General features: G+C 40.9%; 1 protein-coding gene across 1 annotated transcript in view; it reads left to right on the top strand.

The window, feature by feature from the left end:
* LOC120526183 (complement receptor type 2-like) overlaps positions 1–18,611 on the top strand; it is a 102,661-nt gene extending 84,050 nt beyond the window's left edge. Inside the window, exons 8-9 of the mRNA XM_039749208.1 lie at positions 1,959–2,138; positions 17,915–18,611. Of these exons, the coding sequence (XP_039605142.1) occupies positions 1,959–2,138; positions 17,915–18,012 (278 nt within the window). The 3' untranslated portion in view covers positions 18,013–18,611. The remainder of the gene's footprint in view (positions 1–1,958; positions 2,139–17,914) is intronic.
* The last annotated feature ends 6,846 nt before the right edge of the window (positions 18,612–25,457 follow it).

The raw sequence follows: 25,457 nt of genomic DNA, 5'->3' as shown, positions 1-25,457 counted from the left end.
TAAAAAGATACCAACTGTGTCTCCATGTCATTGATGAACTCATTTTAAAGCAACGGTTTCAATCTACTGTACTAATTCCTTTTATAAAAGCTTCAGCTTTTTTTAAACTCCTCGATCACGTCACCTCTTTGTTTAAACAGAAAAGGTTATGCTTCTTCAGTTTTTCCTCATAACGCAACTCCTGCCCTGCTGGAATCAGAGTTGCTCTCCTCTGAATCGTTCAACCGTTCAAGGTGAGCCATGGACTAGTTGGCCAAGTCAGACTACATGACTGGCTGCCCCGAATTCACTAAGATTATGTGAATTAAGTCTACAACTGAAAATTGCTGGATAATTCGTGACATGACCTTTAGCGGCAGTAATAGGTTACTAATTAAGAAAGTAGTTGGAACAAAAACCAGCAAGTGCAAGTAACTCAAGATCAGAGTTTGACACCCAGACTGGAGATACTTTTATAATATTTTACTGGCAAGATCAACTAAGTGTGACACAGAACTTCATTTAAAATCGAACAAAGACACGCAGAAACAGTAATGTGACAGATGTCTGAAGGTTCTTCTGTGTTAATGCTAAGAACAGCCTCTCATTTAAGGCACTGAGTCTTTATCCTTTCTAAAATGAAGTCTTTTAATGTTTTAGTGAAGCTTTATTATTTTTTAACATAGTTGAGAAAGTGCATTTTATTTAATAGTAATAACAGTTCAGTTGTCAGTGTATTACTTTCTGGACATTCAGTTGAAGCACACGGCCATCTATGGGCTTTGTCAAAAACTGCACTTTCTTGGCCTCTGCTTCCAGACTGCGTCCCAATACAAAAACACAAACCGTCCATCTCATCCACTTGACATCTCAGACCTGGGTGATGGATGCTTGCTGCCAAAGAAGGCGTCCCAGCACAAAATTAAAGAGTGAAATGGAAACACTTGACTTTTGTCACGCCAACAGCGTGCACAGAAATTCCTTTGTGGCAGATGGGATCATCCAGTTTATTGACTTTTAGCACATTTTTGCAGCTGTAAGTTTATGCTGGAATTGTTTTTGTGTCACTGAATTATGGTAGAAATTTTAAAACCTTGTTTTGTTAGTACAGAAAGCCTTAAGGATAATATTAACTCATCTTTGTTTGGATAAAACATTCATTTTAAGGCAGCTTGTGAAATATGAAATTAGACAATATTTGTGTTTTCACAAAATTCTCACTCAGTTGATGTATTACTCAGCCTTTAATTTCAAGTAGCTGTAAGAATGTACCCTGCTGGCAGGAGTATGTCAGAGGCTAGGGTCCCACCAGGATGGCACAGTGCAGGGTGGAGTCTCAGGGGGGTAAAGAGAACAGCTCCTGTATATGCCTGCCAGCTTCGGACCACATGGGCCACTAGTAGCTGGTACTGCATGTCCTGCGGGTGAGTTGGGTGACCTGGGCAGCAATATAAAGAATGGTGGGGAGGCTTTGGAAGTAACATGCATTGGTGTACCACATGCTGCATGTGAGATATCATGTTGAAAAGCTGTACAGAAGCATAAATGTGGCAAATTTCAACAGAATCTTTTAACTGGGGGCCGAGTTGTTTCTGCTGGAGTGACAGACTGACAGACATGGCTTTCACTGTAGATACATATTACATTATATTAGACTGCCTGTAAAAAATAAGAAATTATCACCATGTAAAAGACCTAAATGCATGGCACATGTGAATAAAAAATTCACTAAACATAGTTTTGTAATTCATGCATTGACCTCAAAACACAGACACTGAAATAGCAAATTGTTCAGTTAGGCTAGGTGTCCAATCAAAAACACAAGTTGGTTGGGACAAAAACCTGCAGCCACAGAAGGTCTGAAAACCACTGGTATAAAGGACATTGCACAAGACCACATCTCTTTTCAGGTTATGGTTTGCAGCCCCCCTGCACTATACAGCTCAGCTCATGTTCACCATATTTGTTTTTCATTTCAGATCATTTTTGTCCTATCCCGGTTTTTGAAAATGGAATCGTGATACCAGAAATGGGATCTTACTTATATGATACTTCAGTCATATTTTCTTGCAGTGATGGTTATATTCTTGAAGGGCCCTCAACAGCTACCTGTGAGATGGACAGGACATGGCAGCCTTCCCCTCCTGTCTGTGTCCTTGGTAAGTGTGTGCTCCTCATTTGGGTTATGAATGGATGAACTGATGTATGTTAAAATGCAAATAGGAAATGTTTTATATTATTACTGTAATTAATGTCTAGTACTGTTGAAATTCACATTCTGCCCATTCTTTCACTGTCAAAATCTGCTTGACTTGTCAGAGGATTCCAGTAGTAATGGTGACAAATGACATTTAGATATGGCTTTTAGAAATCAGTCCATTTAACAATTAAAAGAATACATGGTGGGACACTGGGAAATGAGATTGGGTTATAAAGATTCAAAGTCATTTTTTAAACATAATACAAGTAAACCCCATTCCTAGCTTTTTCAAACAGCCTTCCATCCTTTGCCCCCTGCTCCCTTTGCTCGCCAACCCCCCACCCCGCCTGCACTACGCGCCAGCAACTTTGTGTGTCTGTCGCTCGCGTATGTCGATTTCACTTTCACCAAATAACAAAACTTTTACTTCTGGCGGATACACCTCTTCATTGGAAAGAAACACTACTTTTCCCTTGTTGGCAACATGAATTAGACGATCTACAAGTCTATGACTTAAAGTTTAAAGTCAAACAATTTTTACATACTTCTGTCACATCACCTATGTCTGTATATTCAATCTCTTTTATCTTTTCATCAATATCGCATTGAATTTTGATGCCGTGTTTGGAATTACATCGTAACAACACAACGTATAACTGCCTGTGAGTGAATATCGCTTCTTTCTCTCTACAAGAAATGTGTCTGACAATAGCATTTACACAAATGAGAAATGATTGAACCGTGTGCATGGTTATGTGGGCAGAACTTTTCCAAATCTCTTTGCATAAGCTCTTATCTCGCGGGGCTTGAAATTTTCTCTCGCGGGATTTCATTTTTACCAAAAACAAATCTTTTAATTTTCCTGGATATGCGTCTTCATTGGGAAGAAACACTACCTTTTTTCCCTTATGGCAACATGAATTACATGATCTACAAGTCTCTGACTTAAAGTTTAAATCCGAACAATATATTCAATCTTTTTTTGCTGTTCCGTTATTTCACCGAGTAATAATTTCCGTTTGTTTGTGCTAATGCAATCTTTACTAACCTTTTTTTGAGACGTTTGAATTTTCATACTTCCATTATCGCTCTGCATGTGTATCGCGCCAATGTTTTTGAATTCTTTACGATGTTCTACTTTGTGATCTACTCTTTGCCTTTTATTTCCGACACCCCGGGCATGGTTAAATCTCTTGGCACAAAGTCTCGTCTCACGGGATGTGAAAGTGTCTCTTTGAGAAAATCACGTCTCATCCCCTTCCAAGAGTTTTTTTTTATTATAGAGAGATTTATTCCTATAAAGACTCATAGGCCAAGAGAAGCACTGGGGAGAAGGCAGGAACTTCATCTGGATGGAACACTGACCTTGGTTGATTTTTTTATCCATCACCCTTCATATTGTAGTTTTGATGGAAACTCGTGGACTGAGTTGTCATCGTTCAGAAGCCAAGTTCATCACAGCCGCACCTGACCAATTCAAAGTCTCCAGTTTATCCACTGTGCAGATCTTTAGGATATGTCAGTATCTGTTAAAAGCCCACAGGTCTAGGGAGAACTTCACACCAAAACTGACCAGACTGATAATCAGACTCATTTCTTGGAGATGTGAGGCAGAACTACTCATGTGCCACCATAATAAAAAGTTAATGCTTTCTCATGAACTGTTAAAACATAATACAATACAATAAAATAACTTTTGTGCAGCACTGTTTGCTGAGTGCAGGCGCAGAGTGCTGTGAACAATTCTCAGTTAAATTACAAGCATAGATTATACTAATTACTTAATACAGAACTGGTACACATATAAATACAGATTAACCATACATATAAACCTACAGTATTTATCCATTAATTAACTGATGAAATATGGCCAGTTGATAATGGAGGAGATCAAAATCATGAAAGAGAAAGTCAAAAATAAAGTCACCATCCTGGAGACCTTGGCCAATTGGCCACCCACCTACTCCTGGGTTTTCTATATTGAGTCTGTGCTGGCTGTTCAATCCGATAAGAAAATCTTTCCATTTGAGATGGCTTTTCCATATGCTAGAGAGCAGCCTGGCAGTAGAGGCAGATAGCAAGACAAGAACGAAAAGAGAAGAGGGTTAGTAATAGTTTAAAAATATTGTATTACATATAACTAAAAGAAAAAAAAATGTAAGCAACCAAAAACAACTCCATTCATTTTGTAACCCAATTTTTCACTTCTAATTCAGAGGAATTGATACTTATCCCGGGGGTAATGAGCACAAGGTGTGAATCTTCCATAGATGGAGCATCAGTTCAGCACATTTTGTGTCACTCCATATCTAACACATACAGCTTTGAGAAGAAACTCAACAAATGCATGGAGAGGACATGCAAGCTCCACACCAGGCTGGTGACCAGGCTGAAAGTGACCAGTGAGTGACCAGGCTGGGATTTGAGTGCAGTCTTCTGGAGCTGTGAGACAGAATCTGTAACCATTGCATCCTTGATATAAAACAAATAATTTGCCACACTGTTTGGAATAACTTAGCTGTTAAAAACATAAATAACAAATTTCTAGCATGGATTTTCTATCCCCCTTTAATCTACTTTATGGTCCCTGGATGTTTGTGCCTATTGCAGTAGTTTTATTCACAGGATTGGGACCAACCCCAGACAGAGTACCAGTCATGCTAACTGGCACTGGCTCATCGATTTAGAGTTGAAAATTAATATCCTCCTATTCATAGCACACAAGTCTGAAAGTGTACACAATGCGTGACATTCAGGTACATTTGGAGATTTGGTTGGCTGGTCTACAAGTTGAAGTATTTTAAAATCTTTTTTATCACAATCGTGTTTATTACATGATTTTGTAACAGTGGGGCATATTCCAAACTAACAGTTTTTTTTTTAATTACTTACATTAGTAGTGTGCATAAAATACATTTTTAATACCACTTTACAATATTATGGAGCTTTCACAGACAGCAGAGTCCAACTCCAGTGATGTAAAGACTCCTGTGCTGCTGTCCGTTGTTGGATGTCGAGGCTCTGTGGTTCACTGGACGTCACATTTCTTAAACAGAAACATTTTCAAAGAAGAACCCAATAGAGATTTAAAGCTGTACTGAAATCTCAGGCGAAAATTGGTGGCTGTATAATAACATGATAAGATAGCAAATCACTGTGATGCTTTGCCAATAAATTACAAAGCCGTATAAATATTGAATCATTATAAAATTTAGATAACGCAGCTGTGAAGTCGTTTTGAGTGTAACAGAAATGCTAAGTCGACACTTAGTCACCATAGTATAAAGTGTCATCGAGCCATCTTTCATACATTTCCACATAAGTTAAGTTGCTTTTATTTTTTACTTTGATGGATATAAACATCAAGTCACTTACCCGTTTCGATTTCTCGGCACAGAAGAAGTGAGGAGTACAGGATGGGGCAGAGGCAGAAGCAGACTGTAAGCCATACAACAACACCTTCCACTGCATTCTGGTGCAGTAAGGGGTGGTGATGAATACATTTAAAATATTGTTACTATCATATTGAGTAAATGAAGATTATCATTATTATCAAATCGAATAAACACATAAACATCTAAACTTGTAATTACAGCATCCCGTGTCCTGTTCGAGGTGCACTTCGAGTGTGCGTGACTGCAGATGTTTCACTGTTCTGCCATCAGGAGCAGCTGTCAAACAAGTAAAAGAAAAAATAAGTAAAAGCTGAAGTAACCGCTGTTGAGGTGTAAATGAAATGGTAAACTAATTCTTAGTTGAGGTCGCACAGAATGTTTCTGTTTCGGAGTAGACAAGTTCTCAAAATGGCCAGTGCTTTTAGATCGGAGATGTTGGAATTTCAAAAAAGTGTACAACTTGCTGTATTCAATATTTATTTTAATGAAAATGAACCGTCTTGACAAATTTCCTTGAAAAGTAAGTCTGCTAAATTTCAGCAAAATCCATTTGGCCACAGCCAAGTTGTTTCAGGTGCGTAGACAGACGTGGCCATCAAAGTTGGTGTTTTTTGTATTTTATGCTCATGCGCCTACAGTTAAAAAAAGTACAGCATGCTGTATTATCAAACCTAGAAAGAAAAATGGCAGGAGAATGAAAGGGACGACTTTCTTCAAAGAAGAGGTTTGAGCTATTATTAATACGACTCTTCAAAGGACAAATTAAAGAATAGCGCTGTTGAGGTGGAATTAGCACTGCAATGAGACAAAACATTGAGATTTTGGAATTTAATCTTAACTTACAGATGCAAACAAATTTGTTGGTATCTTTAGAGCTCTTTGTAAAAGTGCCGTATGCCTCCTGAAGTAGATTGCATGAAAAGAAATTGTCACTCTTGTACCTGCATGCCTTTGCTATGTCATCAAGTAAGACAAAGCAAGTGTGAAAAGAGATCAAACATTACTTATTCTACAAGGGTATTCTAAAATGGCCTGGACACATTTGTTTGTACACCTATAAAAGATCATAAACAATTGGATTAGAGTGGTTTTTCAAATTAGTTGTTTTCTTTAATTAGTGTCACACATGTCTTCAATCGTGCAATCAGTTATTCAACAAAGTTAAATGGAGAAAAGTCGTCACTCTTTAGTATCATCGGCTGTCCCACACTGAACATGGACCAGAGAAAACACAGAAGAGAAAGTGTAAGACCAAGCAGCTTGATGTTCCTGTGACAGCAGTTGCACATATTATGAAGATGTTTAAGGTCCAATGGACTGTAGCCAGCCTCCCTGGATGTGGCTGCAAGAGGAAAATCAATCCCATAATGAGCAAAAGGATAACGACAATGGTAGACAGCTTCCAAAGAGATACAACCTGAACTCCAACGTCAAGGTCCATCAGTGTCTGATCGCACCATCCTTCACTTTTTGAGTGGCAGTGGGTTCAATGGAAGAAGACAGAGGAGCACTCCACATAAAAAAGGCAGACTGGAATTTGATAAAATGCATATCGACAAGCCAAAGTGCTTCTGGGAGAATGTTACTTGGAAAAGTTAGACAAAACTGGAGCTTCTTGGCAAGTCACATCAGCTTGGTGTCCACAGATAAAAAGTTTTCAAATAAATGAACACCATACTGTGAAACATGAAGGAAACTCAGTTGCTGTTTTGGGGCTGCTTTGCTGTACGGGTACCTTGACTCGGTGCAAGGAACAATGAAAAGTCAAGACTATCAAGGTATTCTGGACCAGTGTCTCAAAGCTCTGTTTTAGTCGCAGGTCATGGATCCTCCAACAGGATAAACAGGACCCAAAACACACAGCTGAAAGCTCTCAGGAACGGCTAAGAACAAAACATTGGACTGTTCCGAAGTGGTCTTCCATGAGCTCTTATTTGAATCCTGTCAAACATCTATGGAAAGAACTGAAACATGCATTCTGGAGAACCTGACGCAACTGAAGGAATTTTCTCAAGAAGAGTGGGCCAAACGACCAGTGGACAGGTGTAGAAGTCTCATGGAGAGCTCCAGGAATCGCTTGTTTGCAGTGATTGCCTCTAAAGGTTGTGCCACAAAATACATTCATTTTTGTCCATGCCATTTTCATTTGTTTTATTATTTGAAATATTTTGTTGAATCAAAACTCTAAAGCAAAGTCTGCTTTTAATTAAATACTGAATACAATGATGGGTGCAAATTACTTCAGTCAGTTTCAAGTTATTAAAGAGATATTTGAGGGTTTTTCTTTTTTTGTGGAGGGTACCAACAAATGTGTCCACTTGTGTATCATCTGTTTATAATTAATTCATTTTACCATCTGATGTATGATAAAAAAAAGTTGTGGCTGTTTGTTGAAAAGTAATACTAATATACAGTGCCTCCAGAAAGTTTTCAGACCCCTTCATATTTTTACATATTTTGTTATGCTGCAGTCTTGTGCTAAAATCATTTCAATCGATCATCTCCTCAACAAGGTGAAACAGGATTTTAGAACTTCTTTGCAAATGTTTTAAAAATAAAAAAATTGAAATCTCACATTGACACAAATACTTTACACTTTACTATAACAATTGAAGTTCAGCTGAAGTGCATCCTCATCTATTGATCGTCATTGAAATGTTTCTATACCTTGTTTGGAGTCCACCTGTGATCAATTCAGTTCACCTGATTAGTAAAGGCACACACGCATCTAAAGAGTGTCCTACAGCTGACAATATGTATCAGAGATAAAACCCTGACATGCAGTCTGGGGATTTCCCAGAGATTAAAGACAGGATTGTGTCAAAGCACAGATCTGGGAAATGCTACAAAAAATCTTGTAGCATTGAAGGTTCTCAAAAGCACACTGGCCTACATAATTCTCAACTGAGAGAAGCTTAGAACAACCACAACTAATCCAGAGTTGGCCATCTAGCCAAACTGAGCAAACAGAAGAGAATGGCCATGTTAAGAGAGGTGACCAAGAACCCAATGTTCACTCTGAAAGAGCTCCAGAGAACCTTTGAGAACATGGGAGAAACTTCCAGAATAACAACCACCACTGCAACAAGATTGTTATCCCATCCAAGCTTGGTCAGTGCCTTGTGGACAGTGAGGCTGACTTTGTATTGTACAAGCAGGTTCAGACAATGGATGGATAAGTAAAGAAACCAGAGGGCTGCAGAAGTGGGTACCTACTGTAGACAGCTCCAGACTTCTGAGTTCATGCTGTGGCCCAGTCACTGCCTGTGTGGAGTATGCAGTTCTTCTCTGCATCTGCAGGAGTTTTCTGCATGCGCCAGTTTCCCCCCACATTCCACTGGTAGACATGTTATGAACTGGTCCGTTATGACTGAGTGTGGGTTTGTTCTTGTTTCATGTCTAATGTGAACTCTGTGGTAACATTATCAGGCTTGAAACAGGAATGAAAACATGATGAAGGTTGTTAGATCAGGTAGATGGGTTGGTTTTTTCTTGACCTTGCTCTGCCATCCAGTGTTTTTCCTTGCCACTTTTACCACCATGATATTCTCTGGTTATTATGAAAATTTCAAGGATGCTTTTATAAGAATGTAATATAATGTAATATAACTAGGGGGCTTCACTCGCCAAGCCCCCGTCCTGCACTACACGCCAGCCACTTTGTGTCTCTGCCACTCCCGTATGTGGATTTCACTTTCACCAAACAACAAATCTTTTAATTTTCGCAGAAACGCCTCTTCATTGGGAAGAAACACTACTTTTCCCTGATGGCAACATGAATTAGATGATCTACAAGTCTACGACTTAAAGTTAAAATCCAAACAATATATTCAACCTTTTTTTCGCTGTTCCGTTATTTCATCGAGTAATAATTTCCGTTTGTTTGTGCTAATGCGATCTTTACTACCATTTCATTTTTTTCGAGACTTTCGAATTTTCGTACTTCCATTATTACTAAACTGCTTTGCATGTGTATCACACCAACGTTTCTGAACCTCTTTACAATGTTCTGCTTTGTCATGTACTCTTTGTCTTTCATTTCCGGCCCCAGGTGTGGTTAAATCTCTTGGCACAAAGTCTCGTCTCGTGGGATGTGAAAGTATCTCTCTGAAAAAGTCACGACTCGTCCCAGGCTAAAAAGTCTCTTCTTGTCCCAGGATTTTTTTATATAATATAATATAATATAATATAATATAATATAATATAATGTGGGCAGCCCAGTGGCACAGTGGGTAGCGCTGCTGCCTCGCAGTTAGTGGACCCAATTTGCTTCCCGGATCCTCCCTGTGTGGAGTTTGCATGTTCTCCCCGTGTCTGTGTGCGTTTCCTCCCACGGTCCAAAGACATGCAGGTTAGGTGCATTGACGATCCTAAATTGTCCCTAGTGTGTGCTTGGTGTGTACTGGGTGTGTGTGTGTGTGTGCCCTGCGGTGGGCTGGCGCCCTGCATGGGGTTTGTCTCCTGCCTTGCACCCTTTGTTGGCTGGGATTGGCTCCAGCAGACCCCCGTGACCGTGTAGTTAGGATATAGCGGGTTGGATAATGGATGGATAATATAATGCTTTTGACCTTTCCTCCCCTGAAACTAATTGAAACTATTATTTGTATCTTATTTCTGATTTAACAATGGAATGAAATGCACATCTTGTTCAAAGAGTCCTCTTTGGGTAATTTCATGTATTTTGCTTTGAAATAAAAGAGCTGGCTGCTCACAATCAGTCATCTATTAACATCAAACTGACTTTTGCTTATTACAATATTCTGTTTATTTTATAATCAAAAAACATGAACAAAGCTCTAGTTCTTACAATCAACGTGTTCTGCACAAGCTACAAAATGATAAGGCAAATAAGCGCAGTTTTATCATTAGGTATCTTATACTTGATAATGAAGGATTGGGTCAACATTAAAAAATACACAAATGAGGAAACTGCTGAATGTAGAACAGCACTGCCTGCAGTGGGAGTTTTGTTCAGTGAGAGAAGGCAACATAAGGAAAGGTCAAGAAAACGCCCTGGAGCTGCAGGCGAAATGCTGACAAATGAAAAAGCACTGTCACGGTCGAGTTACAAACAGTCCACTTGTGTGGGGGCTCGCCTACAATAATTGTTCCTTACACAGACCGAATAACAAAGCAATCTGCCTTTTAAATCTTACACCATCCCATAACGAGCATAGTGTAACATTCTGAAACTGACTTAATCCACTTCAGGGTTGCAGGGATGTTGCTCACAGCCTAACCTGGCAGCGTTGGCACTAAGCTGGATCCAAACATTTCTTCACTAGGCCAATCATCACTTGAAATTATCAGTTGTTTATGACTGTGGGATGTGGGAGGAAAAAAAATGAGTATCTGGAGGAAAACTCGGCTAGACGCAGGTAGGACTGTGACCAGATGTGAGGCTCAAGCACAGCATGCTGGATCTGTGAGACAGTAGTGCAAACCACTGAGCTACCATACTCCTTCATAGTCAACATGTCAGGTCCAGTTATCTTTATGTGTGTATATAATTTTTTTTACAAATGGAGTGCATTAAGGTTACTTTAATAGGGCCACAGTGAGTCTGTCGTGGAGACTGAACTGGCAGCCTTGTAGTTTGATGTGCTGTGTCTCAGTATCCAGCTGCAGTCAGGACAGTTGTAAGCCACGGACATATCCAAGTTCTTCAGACACCATGAGGCCCAGAACCTGCTTATATTCATGTGAGAAACACAACTTTTATTTTTACCACTTGTATAACTGTACAATTAATTATTTTACTAACTGGATTCAGTAGACACTTTTAATGTAATGTTTTGCTTTACCTAGAAAATGGATTCACTTTATTTGTTTTCACACCAAAAGCTTATGTTGACTTCTGAAAACATATACTGTATATATGTATTGTAGCAGTAGGGGGCGCTATCGCTCCCTTGAACCCTCAGGTACCACGCCAAACACCAGGTAAAAGTGCTACAATAATTCTTTTTATTATAATAATGTGCACTAAGCACCCTCCACTCCACACTACTCATAAACCAAATACAATAACAATAATAATAATAAACCACAATCCTCCACTCCCAGATGCGTTGCCCTCCTACCACCCAGCTCAGCTCGCTGTCTGCGAGCTCCCATAGTCCTTTTATATTCCCTGACCCGGAGGTGTTCCTGCCCAACAGTCCACAAGTCCTTATTCCTTCCGGGTCAGGGTAAATAGTCCTTATCTTCACCCCGGAAGCACGGCATTTCTTCCTGTCACGGGATTATGATGCACTTCCGGGTTATAGGGCATAAATGAGTCCATTGGTGTCCCGACAGCGACTCCCAGTGGTCTCCAGGATATCCAGCAGGGCTGTGCATAAAAACTACCTAGTCCATGAGGCCCTGCTGGAATTCGGGGCCCGTCCATGCTGTCCGGAGAGCTCCTCCTGGCGGCCTGGGGGTGAGGGCCGGAATATGAAGGCGGCCGTCCGTCACAGTATTTACATTTCTATATATTAAACCAATAACAAAAGACATGTACATTCTGTGGTTTTATTTTGGATGCAGAACTGAGAGACCTCAATAGTTCAGAAGTTTATTAAATGCTGAATACACAGGCCTCAGTCTACCAAATCCACTGGTTTGACAGTAGGAACTAAAATGAATTGAAATCAACATGAGGGGCGTGTAATGTGGGCATCAGCACACCTGTGAAACAGGGGAGTGGTTCCTGGAAAGTGGGCGGAGACAAAAGAGATGCCACTGAGAGGGGAATCAGCTTATGGGGCTCAGAATGTGTCAGGTCGCTGAATCTGTCCGAGGCTTCAGTCTGTCTTGCATGCAGCTGGACTCTATTGAACACTTGTGTGGAAGGAATATTGAATAAGCTGATAAGAAAATGAACAGCTTTAATTTAATATAGTGCCTTTCAAAACTGAACCCCATTCCAAGTCCATTTATTTTCACATGTGCATACATTTACATTTATATTTATATGCTTAGTAAATGCTTTTAACCAAAGTGACTTACTACAGAGGTCAACATAATCAAGTAAACATCAGTCTGGCACTGTCTAAGAACAAGTGGCACAGGACAAGGGTAGATTATTGACCATCATAAGTGATGAGTTCAGAACAAAAATACAAGTGAATGACATTTTTTTAGCTATAAAAATAGACAAAAATTCACCAGATAAGACCATCCTCAAGCACTTCTTAAACACATGAGGGAGTCACAGTTTTGAAAGGATGTGAGCAGCTCATTCTACCAGCTAGGAGCTACATATGAAAGGAGTTTGGAGTGAGACTGGATAACCACAAGGTCAAGAAGGACCTCATAAGTGCCTCCATTTATATATATATATATATATATATATATATATATATATATATATATATATATATATATATATATATAAACATCTACACATGGAAGTGTGTGTGTCTGTCTGTCCTGCCCGGAAGTGCGAGGTTACAGTATGAAGGTGGCCCCAAGTTCACAAGTCAGAAGATGAAAGAAGTATAGGGCTACAGTATGAAGCTGAAAGAAAGCGACTCTGTCGTCAAAAACTGCCAAGGAAAGACAAACGAGACAGAAACTTGATTAGCAGCCGATAGACCAAGCACATCCGCAAAACGAAGCCACCCCTAAAATTTGTGTACGGTGGGTGATAATCCAGGATTTGAACTGGAGCCAAAGTAGTGATCTGAAAAGAGTAATGACACATGCCCACCTCAACTGATTGAACACCAACATTTGGAATCATCAGCAGCAGCTTGGTGACACATGCCAGTACTCCTGCCAGCCGAGAGTTGCAGTAGTCCAGGTGTGACAAGACCAAAACCAAGACCAGGGGCTGTGCTGCCTACTCCGTCAGATATGGTCTGATCTTGAGGAAGTTGTAAAGAGTGAACCTGTAAGACCATTGCGACATGGTCATGTGTATTTTCTGTTACAGCAACAACAGAGTCTGGTTAGGTGACTTGCTCAAGTTGCACAGTAAGTCTGAGGTGCGGCTGATTATTTTGTTTGATAATTTACTTACTTGTCTGCACATGCTTTACATTGTAAACCACAAATTTCAGAGCAACTGATTTCTTTTTATATTACTAATTACTGAAATGGGAGGCACAGTGGTGAACTGGTTAGGCCTGCTGCCTTGCGGATCCAGCATCCTGAGTTTGAATCCTCCAGCTGGTTGCTGTTTATCACAAATCTGTGCTGGGTTTTCTGTGAGAGACACATACATGGGCGGTCTAAATTGACCCTGTTTGGGTGTGGACTGGTAGAACAAATGGCCTCTTGTCAACAGTGAACTTGATCAAGCGAATTTGACAGTGCTATGTTGAATAGCCTTTTTTAATTGTTTATCGGAAGCACATAAGACAACATCACCTTTTCCACTTAAACAGGAAATGTTACCATAGTATTAAGTTTCTTATTGGATAAACAGAAAGCAAATGTCATCATTAGTGTCGCCATCATTCATTTTTATTCCACTTTTAATGTCAGTGCACTAAGTTGTGCTGACCAGGCCTCCTTATCCTTAGGAAATTTGTCCTAGGGAATTCCCAGACATTCTAAGACAATTTAGTAGATAAAATCCAACTGGTATGTGCAGAATTTGCCTCTCAGTTTCTCCCATTTGGCAGTGTCTGGGTCACCTTCTACACTTGGAACACAGCAAGCATCCCAACTACAGGCTCTGCTGATCTGCAGAAGTGCTGCCACTCCAAAGCCCACTCATATCACCTAATCACAGAAAGTAAGGCCAGTAATTCCATGTAGGGACCTCATTGGGGCCAGTGGACCTTATTCATTACTCATAGGTGAGAATGGGTATGTAGACTGATCTGTAAGTTAAAGCCATGGAGTTCTCAACAGAAGTCAACTACAACTGCTATCATTGCACTGGGTTATTATTCAGCCTCACAATCACCTCTACTATCGCTTGTGGATCACTCCACATAACCACTGCACTCCAGCTAAACCTGACACACCTGGACGATCGAGACACAAATGTAGGGATGCTGTTCTTAGGCTTCAGCACTGCATTCAGTACAACAATCCTTCGGGATCTTGTGGATAAACTTGCTCTAGTAGGCCTAACCCAAACCCCGCAATAGAACATTAGACCTCCTGACTAACAGACCTCAGTCAGTTCTCATTGGAAACAATACATCCAATGCCATGCTTCTGAACACTGGTGTCCCTTAAAGCTGTGTGTTGAGTCTTCTACTTTTCATCCTGATGACCCATAACATTTGCGCCAGGTACAGCCACATCATTAAATTCGCAGATGACACAGCATTGATAGGCCTCAACAGTGGTGATAGCGGTATGTCTTACAGATAGGCGTTCAAATAAGTAATGGGCGGAAGTGAGAACAGTAACCTGACCCTAAATGTCTATAGAACAAAGGAGATCACTGTTGACGATGGGAACAACCTTGCCACCCGCCTTCCCCCCTCTATCAACAGCTCCACTGTGAATTTAGTTTAAGGCACAAAGTTCTTGAGAGTGGAGATAACAAATGTTCTTTCTTGAACCCAACACACCTCCTCTCTGGTCAAGAGAGGACAGAAGTGAATGCATTTGCTGTGAGAAGAGCTTGCTTCTGCCTTCCAACCCTCACTTGAGGCCGCATAGACAGTGTATTCACCACCTGTATCTCTGTCTGGCATGGGGACTGCACTAACTACCTCAGACCAGTGGTGAAAAATCACTGAGGAAATCCTTGGGTCTTTCTCCCTCACAGTCAGGAATTCTACAGGGCTACCAAAATTATTAGAGGCCACGTTCACCCCAACAATGGACTGTTTGTCCTTCTGCCCTCGTCCAGTTATACTGAAGTATACAGTGCAGGACTGCCAGATTTCGAAAAACACTTTGTCCCACAAAGACTTTAGACATGGACTTTAATCCAGGACACTGGATCAGTGAGGATGCAGTGCTTATTACTGTGCCACTCAGCTGCCTTGCACTTAGATATTCTAATTTTGTATTAACATTTTGCCCTACAAAACAAAATGACATATTTTAATGATTAATAAAGATGATCCACTTAACATCAGTCAGAGGCCTCTAGGAAATTCTACTAAGGTTGCTTTGGCTGTGTTTTTTGCAGTGGGTGATCCTCCATGATGTCACAAAGTGCTGTAAAGTTCCAGCCAGGATAATAATCGAATTTCAGGAAACCAGTCTCATGTTTTGGGAGTGGTCACTGTAAAGTGTGAAACTGAGAGGTTTTGTTTAATTTTTTTCCTATATTTGAGCTAACATTTTTTAAGTTGAATGTAATTTTAGTTGCTCTTTCTTATGAGTCTGCACTGCTAGTGCAAAAATACATCCATGTTAGGGACGTATTAGATTTCATTCTGCATTGCTTCCTGAACCTTATTGGTTTTGTAAAGTAGGAACAAACCATGGACCTTAATCGTTTGAAGGAATCACCCATGCACACATCCACCACCAGTGTCACACATGGCTCATTTAGATCCATTAGTGACCCTACCATGCATAAATATGAGACTAGCTGTCCCCTGCGGCTCCACCTGTGTAGTAGTGAAACAGGACAAACTTTAAAAGCAAATAAACAAACAGGTACTACTAGCTGTCCAAAATGTGGCCAGAGGTACACCGATTCGAACGGAGGCTGGCACGTGAGTGAGGAGGGCCCCGTCACATCCCTTCAGCCCACAGACTCTTAGTCTCGGATTAGCGCAAATAAACCACTCCTCCACTCCTGCAAGTCAACTATGATACTTAGCGCAATGAGGAAAGTCACAAAATCAAGTGGAATGTTCAAGCGAATTATAGAAAAAAGCCCGATCTAAATCCATTAAGTAGTTCTCTTGTGAAAAGTGGACAGACAGACAGACAGATGGGTTTTGAGAGAAAAACTGGATTACTCTGAGGGAAAGTTCTACAGAACAGAAGAGAATGTGGAATCTCCATACAGCCAATGAGTAGGCCAGGATTTGAACCCATGATGCTGGATCTGTGAGGCAGCAGTGCTGATGGGTTGCTTTATTGCTATGTAAAGTACATATGTTCACTGAGCAAGTTCTTAGGACCACTATGCTGATACTGGGTAGGGCCTCCTCCCGCCCTCAAAACAGCCACAGTTCTTAGCGGCTTGGATTCCACATCACGTTGTAAACATTCTTTTGAAATTGTAGTCCAAGTTGACATGCCATCCATTGCTGAGGATTTATCAGCTGCACGTTCATGCTATGAATCTTCCATTATCCTAAATCCCAAAGGGTTTCTACTGGATTCAGATCTGGGGACTGGGTAGGCCACTGAAGAACACTGAACTCATTATCATGTTCATGAAACCAGTTTGAGATGACTTTTGCTTTGTGATGTGGTGCATTATCATGCTGGAAGAAGCCATTAGAAGATGTATATATTGTGGCCATAAAGGACTGTACATGGTGAGTAGCAATACTTAGATAGGCTGTGGCATTCAAGCAATGATTGAGTGGTATTAACAGACCCAAAAGTGGGCCAAGATAATATTCCTTAGACCATAAGACCTCCACCACCAGCCTGGACTGTTGACTCAAGGCAGATTTGGGACAACATGGATTCATGTTGTTGCTGTCAAATTCTAACCCTACCATCTGTGTTCTTCAGCAGAAACTGAGATTCATCAGACAAGGTTACATTTCAACTGTCTGGTTTTGGTGAGCCTGGGCCCACTGCAGCCTCAGCTTTCTGTTTTTGGCTGGCAAGAATGGAACCTGACATGGTCTTCTGCTGTTGTGCCCATCTGCCTCAAGGTTCAATGTGTGACACTTGAACAGAGTGGTCATCTGAGTTACTGTAGCCTTTCTGTCAGCTTGAACCAGCACAGCCATTCTCCTCTGACCTCTCTCATCAACAACATCAACATCATGCAAAACTGTTTTACACCAGATGTTTCTTGTTTTTCACACCATTCCAAATAAGCTTTAGAGACTGCTGTGCTTGAAAATCCTAGGAGTCTGTCTGGAACAAACAATCACGCCACAGTCAAAATCACTGAGATCACATTTTTTTCAATTATGGTATTTGATGTGATTGTTAAATGTATCTGCAGTATTTTATTTGTCGCGCTGCTACCATATGATTGGCTGATGAGATAATCACATGGATGAGCAAGTGTGCAGGTGTCCCTAACAATCTGGCCAAGGAGTATATATAATTAACACATATTTTAGCTTTTACCAGCTCCTTGTTTCTTCACACTATATGATGCCTATCAAATTTGATGACACCTTTCTGCTTATATCTTGAATATGTCTTAGATATAAAAGTACAATTTTATTTAGTTTATGGGATGTTCTAACCTTTTGATGTTTCCTCTTTCTTTCATTTCTCGATTGTATAGATCCTTGTGAAGTTAGTGGCATCTTCAATAAATTACGTTGTGCTAAAAGGAAGTTTGTAAAATGGGTTAAAGAAAAAACCTCAGACTTCGACTTCTGATGGGAGAATTCATCACCTACCACAACAGCACACAGAGCTATCGTTAAATTACAGAGGAACAGGAAACATCCACATGAATCAAACCTTTTTCCTGTGGCATCATGGACATATTTCACAAAACTGGGCTCTTTCTCTCAGACCATCATATCCTGCTGCCTACTTCCTTCCTACATGGTGACCAACTGTGGGGTCACTCAAAGAAGTTGGCACATCAAACACTTCATTCTGGTCCTGGAGTCTATGTTCCACACATTCCTTAACAGATGCCAATTCCACCCAGCAATAATCAAACTTGTAATCAAACTTATTATACTGGGATTGATACATTTAGTGTATTTTAAATTCCTGACATTTAGAAAAATGTCTGTTGTTACTACACGATATAGTGCACAGGATTCTGTTTTTCTGTTAGTTTCCTTCACACTCTTGCAATGTGCTAATTTACTGTAATTTGGTTCTGAATTAATTATCTGAGGAGCAATTCATTCTGCAGGGATTGCTTGTTGTTGTCTTCCATGCACTTCACTGTGTGCTCACTAATAAATGTCTGCTTACAAAGCAGTTACAAGAAATAAAGGTAAGAAGATTGAATCCACGCTTACCCAGTGTTACATGTCGTACTGCCAGTCGTACTGCCACCTGCAAGCCTGTTATTGACTACAGTTGCAGAAAGTCTCTTATTAACAAAGCCACAAGTTATTGTGTGTGTTTGGGGGGGTGGGGGCATGGTTTGTTGAAATATTTATTTTGTATTTTACATTTACTTTATATGGGGGACTAATAGTACACTATCTATCTATCTATCTATCTATCTATTAAACTGTCTATCTATTATATAGTGCTTTTTATCATCTATCTGTCTATCTATTATATAGTACCTTTTATCATCTATCTATCTATCTATCTATCTGTCTGTTATATAGTGCCTTTTATTATCTATCTATCTAACTGTCTATCTATTATATAGTGCTTTTTATCATCTATCTATCTATCTATCTATCTGTCTGTTTGTTATACAGTATTGTGCCTTTTATTATCTATCTATCTATCTACAGCATGTTTTAATTATCTGATTTGTAATTTTAAACTGAAACAGAGGAGTAAAGCAAGGAAAAAGGTGTCCTTGTCCCTAAAATTATGGAGGTCACTATATATATGTATGTATACTGTATATATAATGTACATACAGTATAGATAGATAGATAGTGTGTCTTTCCTCTCGGAAGTCTTATCAGGGTCCCAGTGTTTGCTAAACAAAGCAATCTGGTGCTATGGAATTTATAATTAATTAGATATGGATTCTATCAGCTATGACTATGCATATCTGAAACAAATAAACTGCACCACACACAGATGTGCAATCCCCAGATCTTCTACCATGGATCTGCATCATGCAGAAAAGCCAATTTTCATGAGACATAGCCTACTTCTAGATACAGTGTGTACAATGCTAAGGTGGCTCTTTCACCATGTGGTTTGAGTCATGAAAAAATCTTCCACCCTGCTGCAGGCCAACACTGAAGCTCTACTCAGTTTAGAGTGCAGGGCATTCTGAGAATAAAACAGAGTCCATTTAAAATGTGGGCATTGTCAGTATCACAGTATCAGAAATCTCCATCGCTTTCTACTCTCCACCATCACTCTCTTCTGTCTTGCTGAAATCGAGGTAAGCACTAACGGCTACATTTTATGGGCCCTAGCCCCAATGTGCCCTGCCACTTTTGCCTGTGATGTCTCTGGGATATTTGTCTCTGCTGGTCTCTAATCTCTTGGGGGCCTCATGCATAACGGTTTGTGAAGAATTCACATTATAACATGGCGAATGGACAAAAGCAGAAATGTTCGTACGCACAAAAAAATCCAGATGCATAAATCTGTGTTTGCCAACTTCCACATTCTTCTGCTGCCACTCCCAAACTCCTCCCAGAATTATGGCTCTTTGAATATGCAAATAAATATAAATAGCCCTTAAGCTCAGTGTTCTGTGAAAAGGCAATGGCAAAAGCACAGGGGTAAACAGAAGAATTTCAGCGAAACCAAGTGAAGACAAGGAAAAACTTACTATTTGTTGGTTTAAACAGTGGTATAAACAACAAAAGGAAGTTGATCGAGTGACATAGAGAGTCGGAGAAACTCGAAAGCTCAAGTTCACAAAGTCACACAGTGCCCAAAATAAAAAAGAAGTTGTCAGATATCTAGGTCGCTGTGAAAAGGCAAGTCGTAGCCCACCGTCTGAGTGTCATATGAAAGCTTATTAGGGGTACAGGGAAAAAAAATAGGGACAGTGGTGAAAAAAGCTTGAAATGTCAACTTTAATCTTGAAATTTCCACTTTAATCACGTAGTTTATTTTGTCATTAAAGTAGAACATCATAAACTTTATCTTAAAATCATTTAATTTACTAGTTTCTGTAATCCCATTGTAACTAAAGTAGCACGTTAAATGCTTTGTTTTGTATTTGATCTTCTATGTGCTCAATGTGTCACTACGTACTTCCGGGCTTTCTCTTCCTCCGACAGGACACAGAATCCATTACATTTGTGATATTGCAGTATTAAAATACTGAGATATATACTTGATGTCATTTTCATGATTTCATGATGTTAAAGCATGTTATTAAACATAGGAACACGGTGGCACAGTGATTGTTCCTGCCTCACTCAAGATGCTTGCTGCGCCATGCGCGACCTTCGATGAAATAATTTATTGCAGCAGTCTCTGCCTCTGTCTCTTTCAAACGTACCAACCTCCAATTCCTGTCCTTACTTTTCTTTCTCCAAATACCCAATCACCACACAATCAGCTCTGTAATAGACATTAAGCCATCTGTAAGCTTAGAACGCCGATTCTTCAAAACTTTTAAGGAACATTGAAATATCTTCATAGTACGTGTTTAATTATTCTATCCATCTGTCCCTCCAGTGTCACGCCAGCCCCAGCAAGAATACAGCGTGAGGCAGGAACAAACCGTGAACGGGGCACCAGCTCCTTGCTAGCGCTGCGGCAACGTGTCCTCGCATGTTTATTTATTACAATATAAAGTAGATTATTTAAATGAAGTTAAAGTTTTATCTGTATAATGTAATAAATGTATTTTGCTACATTTCATCTTAAAAATGATATCGTCATCATATGTAAATACGCGCTTTATAAAGTGGCTCAGGTTGTGCAATATTATAACTGTATCGCAAGTTTACAGTGAGGTGATTGTACTTATAAGTACAAACAGTTCTACAAGAAGCACTTGATGGACTGATTGAGTGCATTTAGAGTTCTTGGGGTGAAACTGTTTGTGAACCGAAAAATCCGTACAGGAAAGGCTCTAATGCATTTGTCCTATGAGAAAGGTTCAAATAGCGCATGGCTGAGGCAGCATGTGCTTGATGCTGTATACCGATAATTCTCTTTCCAGTCAGCTGCTGTAGAGCTGTGATTCTACACTCAGATACAGTGATATAAATACTTCGAGTGGTGCAGTGAGAGTAATATGGAAAAAGATGATCTGCTGTGGCAACCCCTAATGGGAGCAGCTGAAAGAAGAAGAAGAAGGTGCAGTGAGAGTAACAACGCTAAAGCAGTTATGGTATTTAGAATAGTTTGACCATTCTATGGACCATTATATTGTTACAGGTTATTTACAATCAGATGCATTAAACTAATAAACAGTATGTGGTCAGTGTATTTATAAAGCCACGTCAGGGATGTGGATCTAAAAAAGAAAGGGAAACCACACAGGAAAAGTAGCACAGGTTTGATGCTGGGTGCTGCCAGTTTGCAAAACAGAGCGTAGAAATTGTGTACGCCAGGGTATGAGCTACCATGGAAATGTGCGTGGCTTTACACCAAGTTTAGGTTTTATACATCGCGATTTGATACGATTCATTGGAAACGTTTGTACGCAACATTTTTGTGCGTATACACCATTTATACATGAGGCCCCAGAAGAGAACCTGCACAGACACTGGGAGAATTTGTAAACTCCACACTTAGAATCTGGGCTGGGCTGGTGTACAAACCCAAAATGGTGCCACTTCACATCTCTGAATTTCCTGAAAATTGTGAAATATTCACTTTTGGAGTTTTAACCTGCTAAAAATGAAGCCGAGAAACATGTTTAATTACATGGAAAGAATGTGGAGTTAGGAACAGATTAGACTATGAAGTTTACATTTACTGTCATATTTAGAGAGTATTGTACAGTTTACTTTAAAACTTTAGAAAGCCAGTTCAAACCACGTTTTACCTTTTTCTTCTTGTCTTATTTCCACGCCATGCCTTAGTTCCTCCATATTGTATTGTATGTTTCACAGTAGGCACTCTATAAAAAATTATCACTCAATCTTTCTGTCATTGGTGGTATGAATTGTTAAACACATGCTACTAGAAAATCATAAACTGATTTTAAAGTTCCAAATTTGAGATCTCTTTAAGCTTCAGCAGATTAAGTGTCTGTATTAGACAAAATGAAAACCTGCTGCCATTTTCAGCAATCATTTTTGTGCCCCCTCCTTACACCCAAATGTACCAGTCTCCCCACACAGCTGATAATAGCCATTGTGGTGTTCTAAACACAATACAGTCGTGTCAGTACAGTACTGCAGGGGTCTTAGAAATGGCAGCTAAAAGTCACACCTCATGTGTGGCTGCATTGGGTCTCACCTCACTTATGCACAGTTGGGCAGCTCTGACTCACAATTATGGTGGGCATACTTTGAGTAAAGCTGCAGTCATTTTTTCCAGTCAAACAGAGTTGTAAGAAAACTCCCTCTTTCTGTTTTTTGTGATTGTAACTGTGTTTTTTTAATAATAAATATTTTTCACAGGGGCTTTTGCCAAGTAGTGATTCATTGCCAGTAGGGTTGCGGGTGTGTCAGCCTTAGATATAAGCAGCTACACCCCAGTCCATGTTTACTGAGAACCACAGAAGAGTGCTAGAAAATTCTTCAGGGATTCCTCTGAGTCAGCCTCTCCAGTGGTGAGCCTCCCATGGGCAGCTGGAACTTGTTAAACCAAATCCAGTTGTGAGCCTCAAGGAGTAAAGCAGGAATTGAATGAGATTAATATTTCACACAAATGTCTGAGTGCCCAAATACAAACAGAAATGAACTAATTGGGGGGTCTGCTAGGAGGCATAAAGTATTCAGCTCTCTTTCTTTCCCTTATGTTAGCAAAACTCACGGTTATAGGTAACCACAGGCAGGCCACTAAATTCAACTTCCTTATATTTCTTGCTAAGGAACTTTCCGCTGTTCTCTGTACCTCAAAATGTACACTTTTATGAGTTTTTATACAACTCACTGAAAAATAAATGAATGAGTAATTAGGCCTAAGAGTAGGAGGGTTTACTTGACATGCCCATTGGCCAGTGACCTGGCCAGGGCACTAATATCTTGGTAGTGGATGGCAGCGTAACCTGCTGCTGAAAAGACTCAGCCCGCTGGGGGTTCTTACTAGAAACCCGCTATATTATTGAGCGATGAGTGAAATTTACCATTTTCGTTACTATATTGATTTACTCCCTCACTTTAAGATTAACTCACACTCACTCACACACACACACACACACACACACACACAGCCTATTCACACAACTACACATTAGTGATATTTAACTGTCAGTCACTCTGTAACCTTCCAAGATCCCATCCACAGAAATACTTATGAGTGATGCTTACAATGCCTGTCACTCCTCAATACTCCACATAGGGACTCTGTCTGCGGCACTAACAACGTACAAGTGTCCCTGAGACACATGAAGGCTCATATACCTTTTATATATATTATATGACACATGGCAACAAATGGTGTTTTACTTCTACCACACTTGTTCTTTATATTGCGTTGAAACCTCTCAGCCTTGATAAACTCTGCATGGAGATACATACATACATATATACATACATACACACATACATATATGTATACATACACACATATTATCGCAGCCTCCTCTGCTGCCACCGGCGTGCTGCTGACAGCCCGTGGCCCGGCGTGCTCCTGCCACGGACGCGGATCCGGATCGTCCCTCCCTGTAGAAAAGAAGGTAAGTGCGACCCCGAAGGGCTGATTACTGCAGGGCAGGGCACTCACCTCCCGGATCCCGTCATGCCGAGGCCCCTGCCTCAGTGTGGCCTTCTGCGTTGCAACGCCGGCCTGGCTGTCCGTCCCGACAGCGCGACCCTCGGAGCCCGCTGCGCTCTGGCAACGCCCGTTCTTCCTCCGCACCCGGGGATGGCCATTGTGCAGTCCGGCGACGGTCTCTGGGGCGAACCGCTCTCGCGGCCAGTGTGTGGGGTCCGCTGCTGCGCCGGGCTGTTCACAGACATACTTGATATTAAAGCAGGTCCCCGTCTTGTACCAGACGGACCATCCTGCCGGCTACGCCACTGTGAACGCTGGCCCGGACACACACAGACGGACAACATAGTTCCACCCAACACACGTTTATTTTCACAATATTTACAATTAGTGCACTCACAAACCCCAGTGCCTCCAGCACCGATTCCCCCAATGTCCAGGCCACAGAGTCCTGTGCCTCTCTTTCTCCTGGCCACCTCCAGTCCTCACTCCAGCTCCGTCCTCTTCCACCTGACTTCCGCCAATAACTGGAGGGAGGCGGCCCCTTTTATAGGAACCCGGATGGGCTCCAGCTGCTTCCCGGCAATCTCCCGTGGACACACCCCTGTGTGGCGGAAGTGCCGGCTGCGCACCCGGAACTGTCCGGGTGTCCCCTGTCGGCTCCCGGGATAATCAGGCACTGGGGCGCCGCCTGCCGGTGGCCACGGGTCCCTACAGGGCTGGGCTTTCAAGCCCTCTACCCGAGGCCTGCAGCATAACCAGGACGGACGCCCCCTCTCGGTCTGGAGGAGGCACAAGCCCTCCTCTCGTCCGGCCGGGGACCACAATATATACAGTATATACATACATTGCAGAAGACGTCACTACTGGGTCCGGCCCCCTAGATTACGTCACTTCTGGGTCCAGCCCCTTCAATGATGTCACTTCCCATACGGGCCTTTAAAGCCGCCATCTTCACATCAATGAGGCAGTTCTATCTTGGACTAAGTCGAAGGAATACCTCTGTTCTACTCTAAAAGCCTTTTGCAGCCTGGGAAATTATACCGGTGGCTGCCCCAAACCTTTTTCACAATGTCTGGTCTGTTATTATCACAATATACTGTAGCGGTCAGAAGCCGCTAAGATTCACACCGTCGAGAAAGACGGTGATTTATTTATTTTATATGAGGATTACCAGGGACAACCCCAGCCTTGGCACGACACACACCCACACACACTACAGAGACAAAGAAAACGCACTGGGAACTTAAACGACAAAAAAGTATAATGAAATTAAATCACTAAATGAAAACAATAATACCACCCCTGATCCCTTCGGCGATATTACAATTAACAGATAAACATGACAAACACGCAGTAAAGTCCAT

The sequence above is a fragment of the Polypterus senegalus genome, chromosome 3 (genome assembly GCF_016835505.1).
Source record: "Polypterus senegalus isolate Bchr_013 chromosome 3, ASM1683550v1, whole genome shotgun sequence".
NCBI classification, from domain to species: Eukaryota; Metazoa; Chordata; class Cladistia; order Polypteriformes; family Polypteridae; genus Polypterus; species Polypterus senegalus.
The sequence above is the reverse complement of the archived record's forward strand: the minus strand, read 5'-3'. Positions and strand labels throughout refer to the sequence as shown.